This window comes from Lactuca sativa, chromosome 7 (genome assembly GCF_002870075.4).
Source record: "Lactuca sativa cultivar Salinas chromosome 7, Lsat_Salinas_v11, whole genome shotgun sequence".
NCBI lineage: Eukaryota > Viridiplantae > Streptophyta > Magnoliopsida > Asterales > Asteraceae > Lactuca > Lactuca sativa.
The window spans coordinates 86,938,276-86,964,139 of record NC_056629.2 but is presented as its reverse complement, the minus strand read 5'-3'; the positions used below and the strand labels follow the sequence as shown (position 1 = coordinate 86,964,139).

The window sequence follows — 25,864 nt, the reverse complement described above, 5'->3', positions numbered from 1 at the left end:
AAATAAGATAAGTGGACTTATTGGAAGTAATTTTTCCTAAGAAATTAGGAACGCCTATCACCTCATTTGATCATTATAAACTAACGAACAAAGAGTTATGTAACTCAGATAAAACCATATTAACATTCTATGCCGTTATCGACAAAACACTATAAGCACAAAGAACCAATCTTGTTAAAATTTGACCTACATATTCTTACATTGTCTGTCCAAATTAAAAAATTTATTATAAAATCAGAAATTAAATACTTTAACCCGCAAAATGATTTCTCATGGAAGAAATCAATTCAACACATCAATTAAAATACCCGAAGAAGGCCATTGGTAACTTTGCATCGATCACAAAATCATTGACCAGGTAACTTTGCATGGATAACTTCGTATAATAATCAATCGACAAAAATAATTAGAATTATTATATTAGTATCCGCTGATATTCCCACGTTCTAGATGTCCTACACTAATGTCAAACTAGTATAGTGGTGTGCTAAAAGATTTTCTTTTTGTTATATATACTCCAGTCATTCTTTAAATGTGAAGAAAATATACTAAAATGAAGAACACTCCCAATCTAAAATTCCCAACCAAAACAGTAAAATGCCTGGCGTCATTACACCACGCGTTAACCTGCATGTGCCACTGGACTGGAACCATACTCTATTCGTTCCTTCGGGCTCTCCTTCTTCGTGTGGATCCTTTTTGGCTGCAACTCTGTTACTTTGTTACATTATTCATGTTAGGGTACTTGTCTTTATCCATCTTGGAGCCTCGGAGTCCTATGAATCGCCCAAAAAGCTATGATCTTCTTTTCACAGCTGTCTCAGCTGTCACTGTATCTAGCATGGCTACAGTTGAGATGGAGGTTTTCTCCAATACCCAACTCTTTTGTTTGGCAATTTTGATGCTATTGGGAGGAGAAGTTTTCACGTCATTGCTTGAACTTCAAATCCAGATATTTAAGTTGTCGGAAAGGAAGTCAGCAAGCTGTACTCCTTCCTCAAACATGAATGTAGAGAACGGACTGATGTCTACAAATAGCAACATCGACTTGAAGTACAAATCAATGAAGTTTTTAGGGATTACTGTGCTATGGTACTTCTTTACAGTGCAAGTAATTGGATACCTTCTAGTTTCTCTGTATGTGGGCCTTGTTGTATCCATAAAAGAAGTGTTGATGAACAAAAAGCTTAACCTACAAGTATTCTCAATTGTTACCACAATCTCTACCTTCACCAACTGCGGATTTCTCCCAACAAATGAAAGCATGATGGTTTTCAAGAATAATCTAGGACTACAAATGATTCTAATCCCACTCGTTCTCCTTGGAAACACATTGTACCCGGTGTTCCTCCGGCTTGTACTATTACTTCTTGGTAAAATAAGTATTAGAGAGGAGATGAAGTATGTTTTAGAAAATGAAGATGAGTTGCGTTATCGGCATTTGCTATCAGGGGTAGATTCGTGGTATCTTTCCCTAACATCTATTGGATTCATATTCATTCAGTTTGTGCTTTTGATCTCTATTGGGTGGAAATCTCAAGCCATGCATGGTTTAAATACTTTAGAGAAAGTAGTGGGTTCCTTGTTTCAAGTTACGAATACTAGACATACCGGTGAATCAGTCTTTGATCTTTCCCTCATCTCTCCAGCAATCATTGTCTTGATTGTTACCATGATGTAAGTCAATCCCTCACCCTTCTCAACATAACTTTACGTAATAATTACTTTGATTTATACTCGTTTTAATGCCATACATGTTATAATAAATGTGACTGAGTGAGTAATCCAACGAAACGCTGAATTTCATATCTACACGATTAGAATTGCTAATGATCTATGTGGAACAAGATCATACAAAAAGAATTATAGCTGTAAGCATATGTGACGCATTTGAAATAATGTGAACAAATTTAAATTGATTATTTACTCCCTTGTTTATTTTCAATCACTTTAGACACACGGACCCACCACATGCACTTGGCAGGTAGGCAACGATATTGTCCGAATTAAATTCTATGTTAGACTAACTAGTCAGGAGCCCAGAATCTCATACATATTCCTAAGCATGATTTCACACCGCACTTATGGCCACTAATGTTTGGAAGAATGCTATTCACCACTCTCTCATGGTAGTTGAACTTAGGCACTAAGTATTATGCATTTATGGTGGCATATCAGATCTTATCACAAATACTTTATTGGTATTAATATTCTATAATACTTTTCAATAAAGTGTATTAAGTACTATTTGTCTTCCGGGAAACTTAGTAATCTTTTCTAAAGAATATTTGTTTCTTTTTTTTTTTTTTTTAAATTGATTTGGATTTGTTTTCTTTTTGGTAAAAGAGGTTAATGTTTCAGACTCCTGGTTTCCACTACAATATTTTAATTGCAAGGTCATTAAGCTTATTTTTCCCAACTATCGTACAATTTCAAAAGCTATGATCAAGTATATATTTTTAATTAAACACGTGATTTATCATATATTAGATTCTCTTACTACTCACTGACTCGTGAACTTACTCCTTTCACAAATACATAACGAAGATAACAAAAGAAAACATAATGTCGTGAAACTCCTAAATCGTACTTTTTTAAATAAAGAAAAACTAAAAGATCATATTAAATTGTTGATACAAGTACAAGTATGATTAAGGCCAGTACAATCTCCGCTCATTTTGTTTCACACCAGCTTGGAGATCTCATCATAAACATAGGGTAGGAAACAATATTTTGGTAATCAAATCAGGATTGCTCATGCATCATGTTAAGTCACTTTCTGTGTGTTGATATGCTCCACCAAAATGCCTGTGTTACAAAGATATTCAATTTGGGATAATTCTGACGATAATTTAAAGTTCCAAGCACAAGAAACAAAGAGCTCTTTTCTAGAAAAGTATACAGATTGCTACAATTCCGTCACAGCGTTAAAAAGTATGTGGAATGCGTATACAAAATTTTCATACGGGCAAAGAAATTTGCAGATTCTGTAGCTTTCACAGGTAGTTCGAGTTGTTTGGCTGAAGCTATCACATACAGCTTAGCCTAGAGCTTTAAAAGACGACTTTTTGCTGCCAACTTTGCTTAGGTAGCTTTGCGTGCCAGACAACTTAGCTTTCATGCAACAAAGGTTGGCTTTGAGTTAGTGAAACCTTGTGTTTGCCGTGAATAACCCAATGGGTTAGTGTTTCATTATATAGATGACTTTATAACAATATATCCTAAATACATGGATCTGATCACATACAAAGTATATCACGAATACTAAATCTAACTGACTATGTTTTCTTCTTATCTCATTTAACATTTCCCTCAATCTCAACCGATTTGAGGTTTAGATTGTGTTTCAATCTGTCTAGCATGTTGCGAGTAGTAGGCTTTATCAGACCATCCGCCAGCTGATCGTTTGAAGATATGAATCGTACATCTAGAGCTCCCATAGCGACCTTTTCCCTTACAAAATGGAAATCGACTTCTATATGCTTAGTTCTAGCATGAAACACGGAATTTGCTGTCAAGTATGTGGCACCTATATTATCACACCAAAGCACAGGTGCTCTTCTTTGATGAACTCCCAACTCCTTGAGCAATGATTGTATCCATGTAGCCTCAGCAGTGTCATTAGCTAAAGCTTTGTACTCAGCTTCCGTACTCGAACGTGATACAGTGGGCTGCTTGAACTCCATCAAATCAAGTTAGGTCCTAGAAAAATTGCAAAACCTCCCGTGGATCTTCTATAATCTATACATCCTGCCCATTCTGCATCAATGAACACACTAAGCAGAGTTGATGATGATCTTTGAAATTGTAGTCCTACAGTTGATGTGCCTTGAATGTATCGCAATATTCTCTTCATAGCCTCCAAATGTACTGTAGTGGGTTTATAAAAATATTGAAAAACTTTATTAACGGGGAAGGAAATGTTTGGTCTTGTTAATGTAAGATATTGCAAACTGCACACTAAACTTCTATATTTGAAAACGTCTTTGTCACTGAGAGGTCTACCAAGATCTTGAGCAAGCTTATATGTTACTAACATGGGACTTGAAATGCTTTTACAATTCATCATATTAGCCCGTTTAAGCAGATCAGAGGCTTATTTGTGTTGCACAAGAGTTATTCCCCCTGAATTGTGAAGTACTTCAATTCCCAAGAAATAAGTTAGACGACCTAGATCTTTAATAGGAAAGGAAGAAGACAGTGTGCAAATGAGGTGATCAATAGTTGTAGGTGATGACCCAAGAATGGCGATATCATCTACATAACCAAGCATGTAGATGGTAATAGTGGGCGTTTGCATGATGAACATGGAAGTATCTGCTTTGGAAGAGCAAAAACCAAGGTGATGTAATCTTTCACTAAGACGTGAGAACCAGGCTCATGGTGATTGTTTGAGACCATAAAGTGCTTTGTTTAACTTGCATACAAACTGTGGATGACTAGTGTCTTCAAAACAAGGAGGTTGTTGCATATAAACATTTTCATCTAAGAAATCGTGCAAGAAGGCATCATTGACATCGATTTGACGCATATGCCATCCACAAGATACTACAAGAAAGTGGACTAAGCATATGGTGGCTGGCTTGACCACCAGGCTAAACGTGTCCTGGTAGTCTATCCCATACTATTGAGTAAAACCACGAGCTACCAAACGTGCTTTATACTTATCAATGGAGCCATTAGGATGATGTTTGAGTTTGAAAATCCATTTGCATCCAACGATATTGACACCTGTGGGACATGGTACTAAAGTCCATGTTTTTTTGGATTGGAGAGCAGCAAACTCAGCCTTCATGGCTGCTCACCAGGAGATGACAAAGCGACACGAAAAGAAGTGGGAGTGGTCACTAAAAACGCACACTTGGTTGGATCATAACAAAACGTCCCGTCAGTAAATTTTCGAGGAAATACCTTACCAACTCGTCCTCCAGTGTTCATTGCTGGGGTAGGCAAGCTTTGATTAGCTAGAGCTTCACCGATAGGAGATGGAACTGTGGATGCAGGAGAAGTCGGTGAAGTTGGAGGTGTCTCTGGTAAAACTTCTGGCGGTGAAGGTGAAGGGAGTTCTGAGGTGACCTTAGTTGCTATGACTGGAGTGGCTGCATCTTGAGATACCTGATGTGTTGGAATTATGGATACACAAGGCAATGAAACTTGCGAGTGTGGCAAAGAAGTTGGTGTTTATCTGCATGAAACTCGTTAGCCAATAAAAGCGACAAGTCATAATTCCGCATATGGTCATTTAATATAGCCGGTTCAGACTGAGGAAACGAGGTGGATGAAGCTTCACTGGAAGGAGCATAAGGACAAGAGGCAGTGGCATAAGGAAACTTTGTTTCCTCAAAAATAACATCATGAGAAATATATATTTGGCCAGTGAGTTTTTCTAGACATTTGTAACCTTTGTGAATTGAGTTATAGCCTAGAAAGACACACAATTTACATTGAAACAAGAGTTTTATGGTGTTGTATTTTCGCAAATTCGGCCAACATGCACATCCAAAAACACGTAAGAACAAGTAGTCAGGGTTAATTTTGAGTAATCGAGAAATTGGTGTTGTGTTGTTTATGGTTCGACTAGGCATCCTATTGATCAAGTAGCAAGTAGTTAGGAAAGCATCATCCCAATAACGAAGGGGAAGAGATGACTGAGCTAAGAGCGTTAAGCCTATCTCAACTATGTGGCGGTGCTTACGCTCAGCGAATCCATTTTGTGCTAATGTGTGTGGGCAAGAGATACAATGAGTGCTGCCCACTTGTTAAATATATTTATGTAATCTCTGATACTCTCCTCCCCATTCAGATTGCACATAACGAATCTTAGCTTTCAAAAGACGCTCAACATGATTTTGGAAGTTATAAAAAACTTGTTCAACATCAGAATTATTTTTGATAAGGTAAATCCAAGTGTATCGACTAAAATCATCCAAGAAGCTGACATAATATTTAAACCCTACACTAGATACTTGAGTTGGTCCCCAAACATCTGTATGAACCAACTCAAGTGGAGTAGAGGTGACACGACTCGAACTTGTATAATGTAATTGATGAGTTTTTGCACGTTGACACACGTCACAGACACTTGAGTCACTAGATAAATAATCTAGTTTATTTGAATGTAAAATGGACTTGACAATAGTAGGTGTTGGATGACCGAATCATTGATACCACTGTGAGGAGGAGACCTTGACACTTGACGAGAGTTGACGGGAGTGACCTGAGGAACGAGTAACTGGAACAGGATACAGACCCCCTTTGGTTCTACCGAATAGAAGCACTTTCTTCGTTGCTATGTCCTTAACAAAGAAAACATTAGGGTAGAGTTCAATAAAAACATGATTATCAGAAACAAGCCTCTAAGCAGACAATAGGTGTTTCTTTATTTTAGGGACATGCAAAACATTTCTGAGAACAAGGGGTCGACCTAAACCGGGTAATAAAGAATGACCAATATGTGAAATTGACAAACCTGCACCATTTGCAACTTGAACCTGGTCCTTTCCATGATATCGTTCTTGCACAGTGAGACGAGCCAAGTCATGATTCAAGTGATTAGTGGCTCTACAGTCCAACCACCATGAATTATAGGGATGATAGTTTCCTATTGTCAAACTATTGTCACTTCGATTTTGTTGTTCTTCAGCCTGGTAAGCATGATTAAACCTGTTTTTGCAATTCAATGCAGTGTGACCAGGTATGCCACAAACTTGGAACCTTGGTACTCCATAATTTCGACCGCGTCCGCATCCACGTTCATGTCCACTCCCCCCTCGATAATTTCCTCGCTAGTAGTTGTTAGAGTTGTTGTTGTACCCATTTTTGTTGGGACTGTTGCGACGAGGAGGGTTGTTTGAATCTTGACGACAGACTGTGTTGGCGGAAGAGGTAAATTCAACAGTATTCGCCATAGTGTTGGCCTGAGCTTCATGAGCAACTAAGTAAGAGTAGAATTCAGGTTGGGTTACCTTGCGTTCGTTGCTCAGAACGGTGAATGCAGTGAAAATATCACTATGTCTAGGTCCTAGCCCGGCTAATATGTAGCCAATAACTTCTTCATCATTCATAGGTTAACCAATGTTAGCCATGGTGTCAGCGAAACCAATCATCTTTTGATAGTATTTAGCTGCACTCATGTCTCCTTTCTTTGTTGTTGAGCGCTGCATACGAATCTGTATTGAATTATCACGATGTTGGGCCGAGAACATAGTATGGAGCGATATCTACAGTTCTTGTGTTGTGTTGGTGCAGCAAATTAACTGAGGGAGGACTTCCTCAGTCATGGAAGATAGAAGGCCTCCTATCACAGCCTAATCCTAGATTACCTATGTCTGATAATCTGGATTTGCTTGTTCTTTAACAACAGCCTCTGTCTCTTTGGTAGCCTCACTGGTTCCTATGGTGATTTTGGCGGCTTGTGTTGGTGTGGATCCATCAAGGTGACCAAAGAGTTGGACACTACAAAGTATTGAAACAACTTGTGCTTTCCACAGCAAGAAATTAGTTCTGGATAGTTTACAAGAGATAGCTATGGCGATAGTGGTTGATTTAATCGGAGCAGACATGATTAGAAATATTTAGAGAAACTCTTTGGAAGGAAACCAAAAGAGTCGGAAAGATAATTAGGGTTTGATATAGGCAGATGTAGCTCTGATACCACGTGAAACCTTGTATTTGTCGTGAATAACCCAATGGGTTAGTGTTTCAATATATAGATGACTTTACAACAAAAGATCCTAAATACATGGATCTGATCACATACAAAGTATATCACAAATACTGAATCTAACTATGTTATCTTCTTATCTCATTTAACAGAGTTGGATTTGAGCATCCCTAAATTCGAACCGTTAATATTTCTTGCATTCTAATCACGTTTTCCTAATTCATTCAAAGTCCAAACTTGACCATTACTGCTTCGCTTTCGTTATGGTCATTTTTTCTTTGCCAGGGCTGGTAGACATCGATACCACCACCAATAACTCTTCACATTTCGATTCGACAAGGGGCACTGCGTCTTGACCCTCTTAATGGGTGCACCACACCCTTCACCCACTTAGTTCGTCATGTTCGGTACCAAACTAGATTATATGAAAGTGTGCACTCTACACCATATAACCTGTATTAAGTCATTATTTAAGTCTCCATTTGGAACTCGTGCTAATTCCCATAAAAAATCCTCTTCCATTTATATTCTTTAACCCATGAATTAACTCGACGAGTTAAACAACACAAATCTTGTATATATTTGAAAATATCCAAAATCTTGAATTTTCTTGTTAGTACTTTATACATTACAAATATTTTATAATAGATTTGTCTAGTGAATTGAATCTAATACCAATTTGAATAGGTGATGATGAAAGAAAAAAATTTCAATATACTAATCTAGAAAATAGAAATCATGAAACAATTAAAAAGTTGTGTGTGCCTATCCTCTTATAGTTGTATACAAGCGAAGTCCTTAAACTTTTGAAATACGAACACACTTCATAATCGCATACGTAATTCAGGTCTATCATGTGTTACAATCTATAAAGATTAACATTTTGCATTAAATTCAGTCTCTAATGTCATATTATAAGGAAATTATTTGTCTCTACATTACACACTTTACGTGGAATTTAATCCCATTCCATCTAAATTTTTTCACCATATCTCTGCTTTAACAAGCTAAAATGGGATTAGAACATTTATTTTTTGCATTCTAACAAACTAAACTAATTTAGAATTTTCATGATTAATCTTATGATTATGATATGTCTAACAGAGAAGATTCTAGACTTTCCATTACAAATTTAGATATATTCCTTAGCAAAATTGGCAATGCTATTACAACGGATAGAATTAGGAGTAATCAACTTTGATTACAATGAAATTTCATCAACAAAATTCCTTAGCCACTATGCCTCGTTACTAGTAGAATCTAATGCAACAAAATCATATTTCAATATTTTGTTTGTAATGAAACTTTTCTTATTTGATAAACCAACCACTCGTATGTAACACTAAGTAAAATGTTATTTTTCAACCAGTAAAACTAGTCATTCATTTGTACAAGTGACAGTTAAAGTATAATCAATTCTCAAAACATCAGAGTAAAAAATATAAAATAGATAGTGCGGAATAAAACTCAAGGGGATACAGTACGATCAAGCCAGACTCTTCCCTTTGGAACCATAAGTACATGAAACATTTAAACATGAAAATTTAAGCACAAAGCTTAGTGAGTTTCCCAAAATACCACATATTATACATAACATTACAAGTATTTTCAACCCTAAGTGAATGTTATGGATAATATCAAAGACTTACAATCACTTGATGTTGTGGACCAAATCATAGTATTACATATAAGTGCCAGAGGAAATATAATGTTCTGTCATACAACTATCAGGTGCCAAATGGTTGTTATTCATAGAATTTCCATTGGCTATATCCTGGTCTTTCATGCAAACGTCACAAAGACAATCTAGCATCCTACATAGTATAGTGAGGAAACTCACTTTACACTCGAAATTTAATGTATTAGAGCTCTCAAATGCAAAAAGATGGTCCTACATACCACCTAATGAAACTTTCAAGGTCAAACCTCAGTCTACCCTTTAAACCTAGCAGCTGACCAAAGATAATTAGGTCAAATATCAACAGTTAATGGTTACCACGTCATGGCCAACTACGTGCCACACTCTGGCTATTAAACAGTCTCAACGAGCTTCACGACCACGTCGCGAGAAGCATGTCACCACGTCATGGTAGCAACAAGATAAAATAGACACGAAATCCTCCTTCGCCACGTCGTGGAAAACATCATGCCATGTCGTGGTTTTTGTGCATGGACAGCATAATAGATTATGCTGTTAATTCATTAACCCCTTTGCTTAAACTTTCCAAAATTCTTCTTGGGGCTCTAAATGTTCATAAAAATCCAAAATGTATGGACATGAAAGACCCATGCATGTCATTCACTCAAACTAGGTCAAAAGACAAGAAGATGACCCAAATCTCATGTATGGATTCCAAAATACTCTCAACTTCTAGATCCAAAAGATAAAACACTCTAGCAAGCTTGATGAGTCATAAAGTTGCCAATTTTATGACACCCATCCACTTAAACATCAACAATAGGTCATAATATGCTAACTTAGATGTATAAGAAATGAACCATAAAGATTAAGCCTTGGAGACTAACAATGGTCCATAAAATGATAAAAACAATGGAGATGAGTTGTTATAGCTGGATCCTTGCATTAGAAATCTTATTCTTCTTCATTAAAAGGTCACCAAATCACTAATATGAGCTTAAAAGCTTAAAGGGACAAATAGGAGTGATGGAGCCTCACGGTGGACAAACTCTAGCCATCGCATCATTTAAATAGGGCTCAAGGCATGTAATCTTGGGTTTTATGCTTGGGGTGTCGCCACATCGTGGCCAACACATGACCACGTCATACCACTTAAAAAGACTACCACCCCAAATGGCGATGTCACGTCATGGTGATCCTCATCAGCACATCGTAGCCACTCAAAATACAAAAAATAAAAGAGTAAAATTCATAACTGAAACCGGGTGTTACAACTCTCTTTCTTGAATTAGATTTTGTCCTCGAAATCTGTTTCTACAAATAACTCGAACTAATATTAGCTCATCCCTTTCTCGGGTTTCCCAAGTCTATATTGAACCCTTTCAGTGCTGCCATTACACCTTCATCAAACCCACCCCCTTGTTGTGCGAGGTCTTTGTCTTCTTGTCAATAGTGGCAGTCAGTTTCTCTAAATAAATTAGGCGCTAGTCCACATGAATGTCCTCCATGCATACCACTACAAAATCATTATCTAAACACTTCTGCAACTAGGAAATGTGAAAGGTGTTGTAGATCAGACTAAGCTCCATAGGATGATCCAATCGATATGCAACTTTACCCACTCGGGAAATATCCCTGAAAGGAAAAATGAATATCGGACCCAACTTGCCCAGCTATCAAAACTAGATGACACTCTTCCATGGTGATACCTTCAGAAGCATAAAATCTCCGACCTGGAACTTGAGATTAGAATGACGCCCTTCAACATAAGTCTTCTTTCTACTATGTGTGGTCCATAGTCTCCCACGAATTTGTTATTTCAAATCCGTAGTCTTGATCATTACCTCAACATTACATAAAAAAATGGGGTCCTAAATTTCCTCCCGTAGAGAAACTGTAAAGGAGGCATGCTAATATTGGTGGGATATTTATTGTTGTAACATAACTCAACTAAAAGAGGATTGGTATCCTAGCTCCTACCAAAATCCAAAACACACTCCCAAAGCATATCCTCGAGTGTCTGAATTTCTAGCTCCCTCTTACCATTAATATGTGGCTAGTAAGCAGTATTAAAAGGCAATCGAGTACCTAACTCCTCGTGAAACTTCCTCTAGAACCTGGATGTGAAATGAACATATGGTCGAAAACAACAAAATTAGGAACTCCATGCTACAAAATCACTATCTTCATGTATATCTCGAATAATTTATTGACATATGAACTCTCCTGAATCGGGATCAAGTGGACACTCTTGGTCAACCTATCGACAATAACTAAAATCTAATCAACCTCACATGTCATGCTTGGCAACTTCATGAGAAATCCATTGTGATCGTCTTCCATTTCCACATGGGGATGTCTAATGGCTGAACTTGCCTTTGGGTGTCTAATATTCGGCCTTGACTTTCCAAGAAGTCAAGCACCGCACCACATACGAAGCTATATCTCTATGTATTTAGGCCTAGCAGTAACTAAGTCTTAGATCCATATACATCTTTTGTAGTGCGAGATGGATTGAAAACTTGGACTTATGCGCTTGCTACAACCACCTCTTACGAAGCCCACCATAAACGGGAACCCATACCTTGCCACAGTGAGTCAACAAACCACGACTATTAGTAACAAACGAAGAAATCTGATCCTCGATCATCTATTTCTTTTGATTCCCTTCGTTCAAACCCTTAATATGTGCTTCTTTGATAAAACCCGTCAATGATTAAGTGGCAGTCATCCTCAAACATAGATCTCTAATTGGAGTACTAGTTGCCTTGCAACTCAAGGCATCGACCTTAACATTGGCCTTCCCATGATGATACAAGATGTCACAATCATAATCCTTCACCACATCTAACCACCTGAACATCCTCGTATTCATGTTAGCTGTTCCATTAAATATCTCTGGCTCTTGTGGTACATGTAAATGATACACAAACACCATCCAGTTAGTGCTGCCAAATCTTGAGGCTAAAAACCACATACCTTAAATCCAAATGACGAGTAGGATTATTCGCCTAATCGGGGCTTCAACTACCTCAAAGTCTATGTAATCACATGGGCCCTCTCCATAAGTACTACACTTAATCCATTGATTGACGCATCACAGTAAACTACAAAATCATTTGTACCCTTAGGAAGGCTCAATATCCGAGCCTTGCAAAATTTTTGTCTCAGTGTCTCAAATGTAGCCTGTTGCTCAGGCCCCCGCAGAAAAAGTGACATTCTTCTTCATTAACTGGGTCAAAGAAAACTACGATCCTAAGTTCTTTGGAAATCTTGAATAAATCTGCAATAATACGTTGATAATACAAGGAAGCTATGAATCATAGATGGAGAATTACACCTCGCGAAATTTTGCTTGAGAAGGAGGCCCAAGAATTGCACCTCGTGCAACCCAAACTCACATTTGGAGAACTTTGCATAAAGTTTATCCCTTTACAAGGTCTTAAGAACCTCCCTCAAATATTCCCCATGTCGTTCCTTTGTATTAAAATAGACCAATATATCATCAATAAACACAATCACCAATCGATCCAACATCAGCCTGCAAACACAGTTCATCAGGTCCATGAACACTGGAGGTGCATTAGTGAGTCCAAATGGCATCAACACGAACTCGTAGTGTATGTAACGAATTCTCAAGGTCGTCTTCTAAATATCCATATCCCTATAGTCAATACAAATCCGATGAGACCCATATTTATTCTTTATAGACAAAATGGGAGCTCTCCAACCATAACTACTCGACTTGATGAACTGCTTGTCCAATAGCTCTTGAAATTGCATGGATCACTCTTGCTTCTAAGGAGGTGCTAAACGATTAGGTACCTTGGCTACAAGAGTCGCAACCAAAACTAAATCAATATGTAACTCCAATTACCTCTTAGGAGGCACTCGTGGCGAATCCTTAGGAAACACATGAGAAAAATCTTGAACTACATGCATACCATCTATATACTTCTTGCCGTCAAACCGAGTATCAATTATATCGGATAAAAATCATAACCATTAACACTACAAGTATCTCCTAGCTCTTACAACCAAACAAATCGCTAGACCACCTTGTACACCCTCACCATGAATGATTTATTCTCCCCCACTTGGGGTTTGAACTCCGACTAGTTGGTGATCATAGTCGATTAAATCCCTAAACCGAGTCAACCAATCCATGCCTACAATGATCCTTACCCTTATTAGAGAAATAGGAACACAATGAATAGGGAACCGAACCCAAAACATCTCCAATTCATAATCACTATGGATCCTCGAGGTATTCACAATGCGATCGTCTATGATTTCTACGTCGAAAGGAAAAGGCAGTGTCCCTGAATCAACATTAGACTTCTTGTTAAGGACAAGAGACACCAATGGTCGAGTAACACTGGATTCAAAAAGGACAAGGGCATTCGGACTATTGATTAGGAACTTCCCTAATCACATAACAAACAATCATAAGCATAAGTAATTAAATAGAAATAAATAAACATGAATGCATACAAGTGACAACATCTAGTGCTGCTATAGGCTCCTCAACCGTCAACCGGAAAGCTCTGCTGCTCACCACATGAGCCTTCACTTTGTCTTGGCGGCCATCAATCATCCTCAAAGTAGTTGGATCAGGTGTACCCATTGATCCTCTTCACAATATCGGACAATCAAACTTCTTATAGGCCACCTAATTGCAATGGCATAAAATCAGTCCTGACCCCTGAGGAAAATCCTACCTAGTATGACCCGTATCTCTGTACTTGTTGCACCCTGAACCACCTCATCGACAAACCCTATCGTTCGATTTACCACAACTTTTACAATGGCCCTCTGTGCTGGCCTCCAGATTGGAAATCAAAAGTCCTAGACTTATTCTCTTTTGTCCCTGCTTTCTGAACTGGTACTGGCTTATGTTTCCTAAGAAGCTCCAACTAAGTCTCCCGCTTACTGGCTTTGTCAATCATATTCCCCAAATTCTGCCAGTGCAAAATACTAACAATGTCCTTCATGTTCTCTCTCAACATATCATGATACCACATCTTATTCATCTGTTAATTTGCAACATATTGGGCAACAAAGAAAGCTCTCTCTAAACTTGGTGATGATCTCCTCCATTGTCTCTGTCGTTTGAAGAAGGTCTTGAAACTATCATGCTAGCTGTTGTACCTCGATAACGGGGGGAAACTCTGCTTCGAACCTCGTGATTGACTCTCCCTAAGTCATAGCATCGATAACAAATGCTCCCATACCATAACCAACCACCTCCCACCACTCATAAGTTGTATCCCTCAAAAGATAAGCCGCAAATCTAACCTTTGACCCCCAAGGCAGAACCACATCTGATAGGCACTCTCGATGTCTACAATCAACATCTTATGGCAATGGGGTGCTTTTTCCTGAAAAACATAGGAGCTCCAAAAGCACGAAACTCATGAAAAATGAGAGTACATGCCTCAAACTAACTAAGGGACAGTTCTACACGAAAGGACCCCAACCGGTCCTCCATCAACTCCATCATCACCTCCTTGATTAATGAGAAAGTGACAGGGGTCGCCTCCAGGATAGCTCCCAAAATCTCGAACGTCATAATCTTACGTAGCTTAGTATCATTAGGTCCAACATCCGAGCAAGAACTAAAACTGATTCCATAAAGAGTCATCATCATTCTAAAAACATAAATGAATGGTCATATCATAATAAAGTAATCTCTCATACTACAATATTCTTAGAATCTCTATCAATTCCATTGATTTGAGTAAGAATCCCATGATTTTAGTAGTATGGGCCCATACTACCTTCCATACTTATCTGTACTTTCCTCAAGAGTCATCCCAAAATTCGTAAGTCACTTATCTATGACTACCCACACATGACTACATCGCTATAAATCATAGGATTCTACTTTCCACGTGTGCCAATAAAGTCTTTGTTGACACCGTCAACCATCCAATGAATGCACATTGTACATACTTACAATAAAATAGACATTCACAATAATTTCTCTTCCCCAAGGCCTTCGTCAAATAAAAACATCCAATAAGGCTGAACCAAGCGTACTAGGGCTATCAGGTCTTACCTATGTACCACCTTAATACATTCAACACGTAACATCCAGTATCAACATAAAATTTAAAGCACCTAATCACATAATAGGCATATAAAGGCATATTTCCTGATAAGTATTCTATCAAGCATCCTTGAGAAGATCCTTAACCCTATGTGACTCATATAATAACATACTAAAACATAACATTCATGTATGTGTATTTTGGGAAATACTTGCTTGAGTTAGGCTAATTGCATGCATCACACCCCTTTCTTTGTAAAAACCTTTTTAGAAAAATTGTTTTCCTGTAAAAATATTTGATTAGCCTGATGTTTGAGTTTAGACATACTATGAAGTGCGCCTGAATCCCACAAATAAAGCTTTGATACCAATTTGTAACTTCCCAAATATAGTAAGGAAAAATTTCATTTTTCAACCACTAAAACCTTTTATTCGTTCTCTCAAGAGATGACTGGATTATAATGTATGCTGAAAAAAATAAGAGTAAAATTATAAAATAGATAGTGTGGAATATTATTCTAGCGGATGTAGTGTGATCTTGTTGAGCCCTTCCCTTTGGAATCAGAATTACCTGGAACATTTAAACATTTAAAGTGTAAGTACAATGCTTTGTAAGTTCTAAAAAATACCACATACCATACATAATATTACAGGTCTATTTCAATCCGAAACGAATGATATGGTTTAAATTAAATTCTTACAATCATTTCATGACATTGACCAAATCATGGTATTACATATAAGTTCCATGGGCCAGATCTTGTCTTTCATACAACTGTAAGGGGGCATATCCTGATCTTTCATACAATTTACCAGGTCTAAATCTTAGTGTTTAATGCAAGTGTCACAAAGAAAATCAAAGCCAAGAGTATCAAATCTCTCACTGGAGAGAAGTTGGTGTGACATTTCACCTAGTCAGACATTCAATGTCAAACCTCAATATACTCTCTAAACTAGCAGTTGACCACAAGTCAACTAGGTCAAAAATTCAACGACCAATGATCACCACATTATGGCCAACTACTGGTGTGGCTATTCCAAACAGTTGTGATCAGCTCTGCCACCACGTCATGGAAAGCATGCCACCACGCCATGGCGGAAACATGAGAAAACATACACAACATCCTCCTTCACTACATCATGGTGAGCGTCGTGACACGTCTTGGTTGCCAACGTAATGGATTAAGCTCCTAATCCATTACGCCCTTTGCTGAAACTTTTCAGAATCTTTCTTGGGCTCTAAGGGTTCATAAAAATCCAAAATTTATGGACATGAACGACTCATGCATGTCCTTCACTCAAACTAGGTTAGAAGATGATCCAACTTTCATGCATGGATTCCAAAAAACACTCTTTTCTTTTACATATGGAAAGTAAAACACTATAGGGACCTTGGTGAGTCATAAAATTACGAACTTTATGACACCCATCCACTCAAAATTAAACGATGGGTCATAATATGCTAACAGTCTTAGATCTATAAGAAATAAGCCATAAAGATTAAGCCTTGAAGACTTACAATGGTCCAGAAAATGATCACAAATGTGGAGATAAGTTGCTTGATGGATCCTTACACTAGAAAGATTCTACTTCTTATTCCTTCAAAGGTCACCAAATCACCAAAATGAGCTTGCAAACTTGAATGGAGGATAGGGTTTTGATCTAAGCACAAATATGAGTAATGGAGGGTATGGGTGGTCCGTAGCCATCACATCCTTTAAATAGGGCTCCATGCCCGAAATCATATGTCTTATGCTTGGGTATGTGTTACATCCTGGCCAGTTCATAGCCACATTATGGCCACTTTAAAAGATCACAACCCCAGAAGGCAATGCCACATTATGGTGATCTTCCGCACCACGTTGTGGCTAGCCAAAATCCACAATATAAAAGTGTAAAAATCGTACCTGAAATCTGATATTACATCACAGAGGAATAATCATCGAGTACGTAAATCCTAAAAATTTTGATTATACTATTCATCCTACAATAACATGGCTGTATTTCTTGAAGAAATCATACAACCTTAACCTTTCATTTATAGAAGCTTTCTTCTACATACTTTTCCTTCTCTATAGGGTCAAAACTTGCAAAGTATGTTATGTATGGAGAGTTTGTGTTTTCCCATTTAAACTCCATTGATAGAGGGGCTTCAAACGTCATGTAGTGGAAAACTCAATGGCATTTAGCTTCTATAATACATATTCCCAGGGATTATATAAGGGGATATTCATAGGAGTAGCTAATTTCCCCACATGAATCACAATGATCATGTCATTTTTTGATTGAATTCGAGAGCCAAGAGGTGATAAAGTTCATCTGACTTTATTTTCTGTTTTTCTTCTGAGTTGTCAGAATAGACCTAATTTGCAAGGAAGTGCCTTCTTTAGTTGTTCTCCAGACATGATTTTCTTAATATTGTCATTAATTGTGGAAATTGAAGTTATTGGATTGGTATGAGAAAGAAAAAGGTTCTAAAGTGATGAAGGTTGGTTGATCTTTCTTCGAAGAGGGTGATTGAAGTTGTTTTGGCGAGAGAGGGGTAGCTTATCAGTCAAATAGGGATGAAGAAAACGTTTCTATATGAAGAATGGAATAATTTCATTGATGCAACGTCTTCCCTAGTTAAGTGCTTCTTAGAGTAGGAGAAACTAATTATTCATCATCAAAGGATAAGAGCTCTTCAACCACCACTTTCTTTGTAGTGGCTTCTCTTCTTATCCCCCTTTTGTGGAAGAAAGACCTACCTTATCCATAAAATTCACCTTAAACTCTTCAAAATTTTCAAACACTCTTAAGAATGATCCTCTAATGGTTTTGGACAGGGCATTGACTCCAACATTTACCTTTCGATTATACAATAACTTATCAACCTGTTCTACCCATTGCTTCATCTTTTATATGTCCCCACTAGAAATTGCAGGAACATGGAAGCTTGAGCAACAATCTTGGAAAATGTTTCATCTATGACTAGATTGTTCATTTGGTCGTACTTAAGCTCTTCCAAGTAGTAGTAGATTTGCTAGTGATGGTTCTTTGAAAAGTGTGGTGAAACATCACCTATTTACTTGGTATAATCTTCATTTGGAGACATAATTTCCTTATTTGGAGAGGTAATCTCCTCTATAAACTTATATTTTACCTTATTCCAGTCTTGGACCATATTCTCGTCATTGCCAAAAGCTGACTCATTAAAATTTTCAATACAGTTTCTAGGTCTGTAGTAATATTTTACCTAGGTCTGTGACAGAATTTTATCCATCTTTTCCTCCATTTAATTCACTTTTTTTATCTTGGCATACTTGATTCCATCACATGCTTGTGTTTGACCGTGGTTTCTTAGTGGATGTCGAAGACGATTCAGTTTTTTGTTCATCTTTTTTTTGGAGGGCCGAAAAGATGTTGATTGTAGTTTGGGTTTGAAGGTTGTAGACACAAGCTTTATTTTGCTCATCGGTGAAGGTTGACACACCTTCAAATTACATAATGAAAATGCTTTTATGATTATATTCAAGGTTCGGGATATCAGCCATGATTTTTCGAGAACTCATTTTTAATTCCTTAAGAGATAAAGGATTTAAACAGTTCTATCGTCTACAAGGGTTCTAACCTCCATTGCTAGTACATTTTCTCTCTCTAAACCATCTGTTCTTAGCTTCTTCTCCTTGATATTCTCCTTTATAATTAGGTACAACTCATGGCAGCCACATTGTTTTCTACTAGCACAATTAAATCTAAAGGCATCTAAGCCGTTTGAAAATGTACAAGTAATATGTTCTAAATAACGCACACATAATTTCATACTTAAATTATTAGAAAAGAACATTAATTCTTCCTTCTCCATGATATTGTGCCTGGACAGTGTCAAGTTGCTTGCCATAAAATAATAGTTTTTCACACGACTTCCTTTTTCTTTTTCATCATTTGACATCGAACACCACAAATTGGTTGGCACATCTTCCGCTTCATCACCTTCATCTTTATCTCCCGGAGAGAAAATTTCCTCTTCTCCTTTAGTGAAGAAATATTTTTCTTTATCAGATTTTTCCTCGGTACATTCTAGATAATAAGAATTATCTTTACAATTTGTTACATGCAATCACGAGTAAAGCTGTTTAGTGAATTATAGTGGTGGCAGACGACAATTTCTTTTTTTTGGTTTCGAGATATATATTCTTAAGCTTAACTGCTTTCTCTTTCCATCCGGACAACTGTCAATCTAGGTTTCCAACTACCACACCGTTTGGTTTCAAACTACCACAACATAGGGTTTTGGATCAACAATTTGCTGATTGGTTTTAGGTTTTTTGGGGATTTCAGGTTTCGGATTTAAGTTTCATTTAGGTTTGAGATCAAGGTTTGGTGCTAATTACAGGTTTCAAATTCGTATTTTAGGGTATGTATGGTGACTGGTGGTGATTGAAGGAGGTGTCGGCGGTGACAAGGTGGTGGTTTTTGAAGTTGAGAAATAGGACAATGGAGAGATAGATGAATATAATATAAGGTGTTCTTAAAATTATGATTGATATAAAATAGCTGATAAAATATAAACAGTGGAAAATTAAATGAAAAAGTAAATAGAAAAAAGAACTATAGTCATTTTATATATGTAGGGATGAAACATGAATGTTTAAAAATTAAAACAAACACTGGATGGTAATTAATTTTAAAAAATAATGACAAAGTACCTAATTAGACACTTGAATGAGGAATATTGTTACTCCAAATACTAAAATAGCACCATTTCTTATGATAAAATTTAGATCGACTTCCTGAACTTTCCAGTCAAATATCACGCATGGTTTTGAATTGACAAAATGGAGTTGGGATTTACATTTGACCTTCGTTTATGTGGTTCAACAACTCAGCTTATGCAGCCTTTTTGACAGGATATTCCTTTATATCCATGAAATTACGTGCGACTAACAATATATGATTTAAATCAAATTTCCCGAATGAGCTTGAGTAACAAAGATTGTACTTATTTCTTCTTAGGTATCTGCCAGCATATACCTATTTCTTGCCAAGAGAAGATACCCGCACTCTTTCCTCCACTAATAAATGCAATAAAGAAAAAAACAAGATTTCGATTGGTTTTTTGCTGCTCTCACCACTTCCAATTTTAGTAATTATTATTATGCTTATCTGCATAACGGAAAGCGATAAAATGCAGAAAGACCCCTTGAATTTCAATGTGTTGAACGTCATCTTTGAAGTGATAAGGTCAGCTTTCTTTGAACATCATATTTCCATTTAGTTAATATGTTTTTTCATATATTTTACTTAACTTTTAAGTATCTCTATTAAGATTTTATATTTTATGTGCAGTGCTTATGGGAATGTAGGGTTCTCATTGGGCTATAGTTGCAAAAGACAACTACAACCATATCAAGAATGCCGAGATGCATGTTACGGGTTTGTTGGTAGATGGAGTTACATTAGCAAACATATTCTTGTTCTCGCAATGATATTTGGAAGACTTAGAAAGTTTCATGAGAGAGGTGGTAAGGCATGGAAGTTATCTTAGACATAATATAATTAAGTTTGCTGAAACCCATCTTGGATAGAATGTGTTATCAAGGTTTATTAATGTATTGAATCTCTTGAATATAGAAGAGTATTACAACAGATATATATCGATCTCCTTGAATGGGAATGAGATAATTAATTAAGGGGCTAAACAAGGTGATAAAACAAATGCACGTTGACTGCCTTGACTGTTGAGTATTGACCTATAATTTTGAATTAACTTTTATTGTTATTGTTGGTATATGTAATAAGCCCTCGCAAGATAGAGGATCCATCGAAGACTCCAATCTTGGATCGTAGATTTAAAAAAGTGGACCGTGCATGCGGTTTGGTAAGAGCATCAACAAGCTGATCAAAAGAATTTTTATGAAGAACGCACAACGAACCATTCTTAACTCTTTCACGGATAAAGTCATAGTCAAGAGCAAGGTGTTTCATCCACGAGGGATCGAACAGATTGGCACACAAGTATGTAGCACCTGTCTTGTCACAAAATAATGTAGGAAGCTTAAGGAGCCTATGTCGAGATCTGTCAATAAGTGTTGTACCCAGGTGATTTCAGCCGTAGCATTGGCTAAACCTTTGTACTCAACCTCGGTGGAGGATCTACACACTGATTTTTCCATGTTGATCGCCGTGAGATAATGTTGGATCTAAGGTTTAAGATGTAAGTTGTTGTAGATTGGCCACCATTTGAGATTCCTCCCCGTAAATTTAATCAGTCTCTTTTGATAACTAAATTAATTCCAAATCATTTCTTGATTAATACTAATTAAATAATATGATTTCTCAATTAATATATTATACTTATAATATAATAATAAATCACAAATAACCTTTTCCTCAAAAGTCTATCCTCTTAAATTGCTCTGGTGAAGGCAACCCAAAAGGACCATGCTACTATCGGCTCAAGTACATACCGATTATAGTTATGAGCTTAGACATCTAATCCAACAGTCCTTCACTTGGATAAGTCTAATAACTATATCTGCCGATGTAACTTCAAAATCCGATTAACAATCGTAGCTCTTAAAAGTCGCTGTCGAACTCTGACCTAGTCAGTGATGCGTTCTTTAGATAAGGGATTGTATAATCCTCTATTCTTCAAGATATTATGCGAACAAATACATGGAACATAGTCATACTTATTATCCTACAGTTTGTTTCCCGACTTCTGATTTGTTTGACATATAACTTAATTGAACACATCAATTGAGTCCTGACCTAGCGCAACGCATAAGCCGACACAAAATCATCGAGGGGCCCAAGATCTCTCTTTTAATCCTATTAGCAGAAAAGGAACATATAAAATTCGACATATATGCTTGTACTAACTACTCGTTAAATCATGCACAACAATACGTTTTATAACATCAAGTTACTGATGCGTTTTCATATCATCAATGAATAACCAACTCGTAGTCAACAACTCATATATCTTGGTTTGAAGACTATATGATATTATCGTCTCACAATCCCTCGTGATGAATTCCATGAAGTGATTCAGTTGAGCGTGGGTTTAATCCAATATTAAAATCTTATTTCAAAAGCACTCATGGATGTTGTAGCATAATTTTCCTATGTCTAACACCTTAGACAATCTACAAACTAATTCATGACAACCTAGCCTCATCACCTACTTCCAAAGTATGATCGACTGTGGATAGTTTGAATAATCTTATTATTCCGGAAGTCAAAACATGCAAAAGTGAAACAATAGTAAACAATTGACACAAGATAGTAACTTTAGTTATAAATAAAACTCCTTTTATTCAATAATCAAATGTCAATTACATTTTAGCTATTACAAGTTTCTAAATATTCATCTAATCACTAAAACAAATATCGTCCTTCATCCCGATACTCTTAGTATGCTACAAGTGCTTAACCCTACTCAGTCCTTTCGTAAGGAGTCCTCCTTCTACTCGATGTCTTATGAAGTGGTATTTTCTATCGGTATGCCTAGATCTTCCATGATCCATCGGTTCCTTGGTTAAGGCGGCCGCTACTTCATTATCGCAGAAAATCTCCACATGATCCTTTATGTATGGTATAACTCCGAGGTTTCCGATGAAGTTTTTCAACCATATCGCCTCCTTCGATGCTTCGCTCACTGCTATGTACTCTAATTCACATATTGAATCAGCTATACTCTCCTGCTTGGAAGTTCATGTTACTGCTCCTCCATTTAGGGTAAACACCCAGTCCAACTGAGAGAGCAAATTACCTCTATCGGTCTGAAAACCAGCGTCACAATACCCTGTCACTCTCAAGTCATCACTCGCACCGAAGGTAAGGACACAGTCCTTAGTCCTCCGTAGGTACTTAAGAGTTTTCTTTACTGCAGTCCAGTGAGCTATACCAGGGTTCCCTTGATATCGAATAACCATGCTCAAAGCAAAAGCCACATCAGGGGGAGTACACGACATAGCATACATGATTGATCCAACAGCGAAGGCATATGGTACTTGACTCATATCCTCTATCTTTTCATCAGTTCTCGGACTCTGAGCCTTACTTAGTTTGGTATTCCTCTGGATATGTAAGTCACCTTTCTTGGAATTCCATATTGAAACTGATGGGTTTTAGCCATAAGAACATCCTAGGTGCTTATGCAAACCCTAATGCTTGGATCTGGATTTCTCTATTGTACATGCATTCATCCAAGACTTTAAACCCTAGATCTAGCATACAATAATGATATTAACATATGAATTAGGGTTTAGATCATACGTTGATTGTTATGTAGGAATAACAATCTCAAATCCTCCTTGTAATTGACTTCTGAAAGCTTAGAGTCACAAGTGTCACTCCTCTAATGGCTCACAAACACCAAGAGCAAGAAGATGATGAAGGAGAAGAGAGGAGGCACCCAAAAACGTCTAGAAACCCTAAAGAATCAGTTAGCCACGTTTTTGGTCCCTTAGGGGTCCTTAAATAGTGAGGCTATTAGGGATATCTAACAAGGAAACCCTAATTTGAATGCTTAGGCCCTAAGTAGCCCGTGGACTCCCTCCATAGAGGCCTTGGACGATTTCTAATGGGTTTCCCCATAGAATTCATCCACTCCTCTAATAAGGAGTCCATTAGACCAATATTAAACTATCACACAATTGATAGTTCTAGTCCCTTAAGTTTAATTAATCTCTTTTAGCCACAAAATTAATTCTTAATTAATTATTTACTAATATTAATTAAACAATATGATTTTTCCTTTAATATATTATTCTCATAATATATCATAATTAATCCTCTCTCTCCATAATTCATCCTATCAAGTTGCTTTGGTGAAGGCAACCCAAAAGGACCATGCACCATCGGGTCAAGTGCATACCAAAATAGTTATGGACTTAGACACTCATCCCACAGAAACATGTCAACTCCTTATCCAAGCAGGTACTACTAAGTCCTATTAGTATTTTACTCCTGTTTCTCAATATCCTTATCCCTAGAATGTAAGCAGCTTCCCCAAGGTCCTTCATAGTGAAACACTTCCCAGGCTAGGACTTCACCTCCTGCAAGGTTGGGATGTCGTTTCCTATGAGCAGTATGTCATCTACATACAATACTAGAAAGCTAACTATACTCCCACTAGCTTTGACATATACACATGACTCATCCTCGCTTCTCGAAAATTCAAACTCTTTGAATTTCTCATCAAAACAACGATTCTATCTACGAGATGCTTGTTTTAATCCATAGATGGATTTCTGAAGCTTACACACTCTATTAGGGTACTTTGTATTGACAAAACCCTCTGGCTTACACATGTAAACATCTTCAACCAACTTTCCATTAAGGAAAGCGGTTTTGACATCCATTTGCCATATTTCATAATCATTAAATGCAACTATGGCTACCATAATCCTTATAGATTTAGTCTTCGCTACTGTTGAGTAGGTCTCTGATAGCTTATTTTATTTCCTTATTTTTATTAGTTTATTTTAGATTTTTAGATCTTTTTATCATTATTGCATTGTATTTTATTTATTTTTCTCTAGTATGGATCGTACCGGGTGCTTTTTATGTTGCATGAGGAATTTTGCAGGGTTTTGGAGCTTGTTGCGGTTGCGGGTTGATTGGAGACGGGCTTAGTGGGATCCTGAGGCATTATTGGGCTTGGCGGAATCAAAGAACAAGAATTGGGCTTTGAAAGTTATTAGCTTGGATTATTTGGGCTTGTGAAGATGGATCATAAATTTCTAATTTTGGGCTTGGAGCATCCATTTGGTGGCTAAATGATGATTGGTGGTTTCAAATTACATGGACAAGGGGGGGGGGGACCAAAGTAATCTTTGGTAGTGGAAGGGTGGAGTGGTGGAATGAAGGACCAATATCATTACAACAACATTTGTGCGAGTGGAATTTTTGTCGCGCGGGTACCCACGCAACTGCCCAGTTTGAGCATTTTGGTCATTTGGCACACCATAACCTTTGGGGGATGAGATCTAGAGGCTCATTCACGTTTGTGGGTTTGATCATGAGTGGCTAATACTCTTATCTGGTTGACTTTGGCTGAAAACCAATGAATGTTTGTGGGTTTTGAAGGATTTATGTTGATTATCAATTTATTCCATGTTTATGATTCTAGTTTACAATTTTTATGCTTATTTGATGCTTTGATCATGAGCTTAGTATTTGATTGAGCAATGGTTGATTTGTTTCATTGATTTTGCATTGGATCATTGAATTTATCTAGAACAAAAGCTTTATGATGGTAGAAATCATCTCTAGCTTATGAATCATAGCTCCTTTATGGATGTATAAGCATTTGACATCCTCTAGGAATTGGGGATTCCTTCATTCTTAAGGCTAATTGATTTCTTTGGATTAATTGCTTCAATTGACCCTTGATCTTAATTAAGAAGGTGTGTTATGGGCTTCCCCAACCTCCATACTACCTATGAGGAATCTTGGCATATCATGCTTCATGATTGCTATAACCAATTTGGGATGAAGGATAAGCTTTGTATTAGATCCT

General features: G+C 37.2%; 1 protein-coding gene across 1 annotated transcript; it reads left to right on the top strand.

The window, feature by feature from the left end:
- The first annotated feature begins 556 nt into the window (after positions 1–556).
- LOC111889003 (cation transporter HKT1;3) lies at positions 557–21,538 on the top strand. Its single transcript, XM_042896704.2, has 3 exons — positions 557–1,677; positions 20,350–20,577; positions 20,683–21,538. Exons 1-3 carry the CDS (start codon positions 632–634, stop codon positions 20,879–20,881), a joined length of 1,473 nt encoding a protein of 490 aa, XP_042752638.1. The 5' UTR covers positions 557–631; the 3' UTR covers positions 20,882–21,538.
- The last annotated feature ends 4,326 nt before the right edge of the window (positions 21,539–25,864 follow it).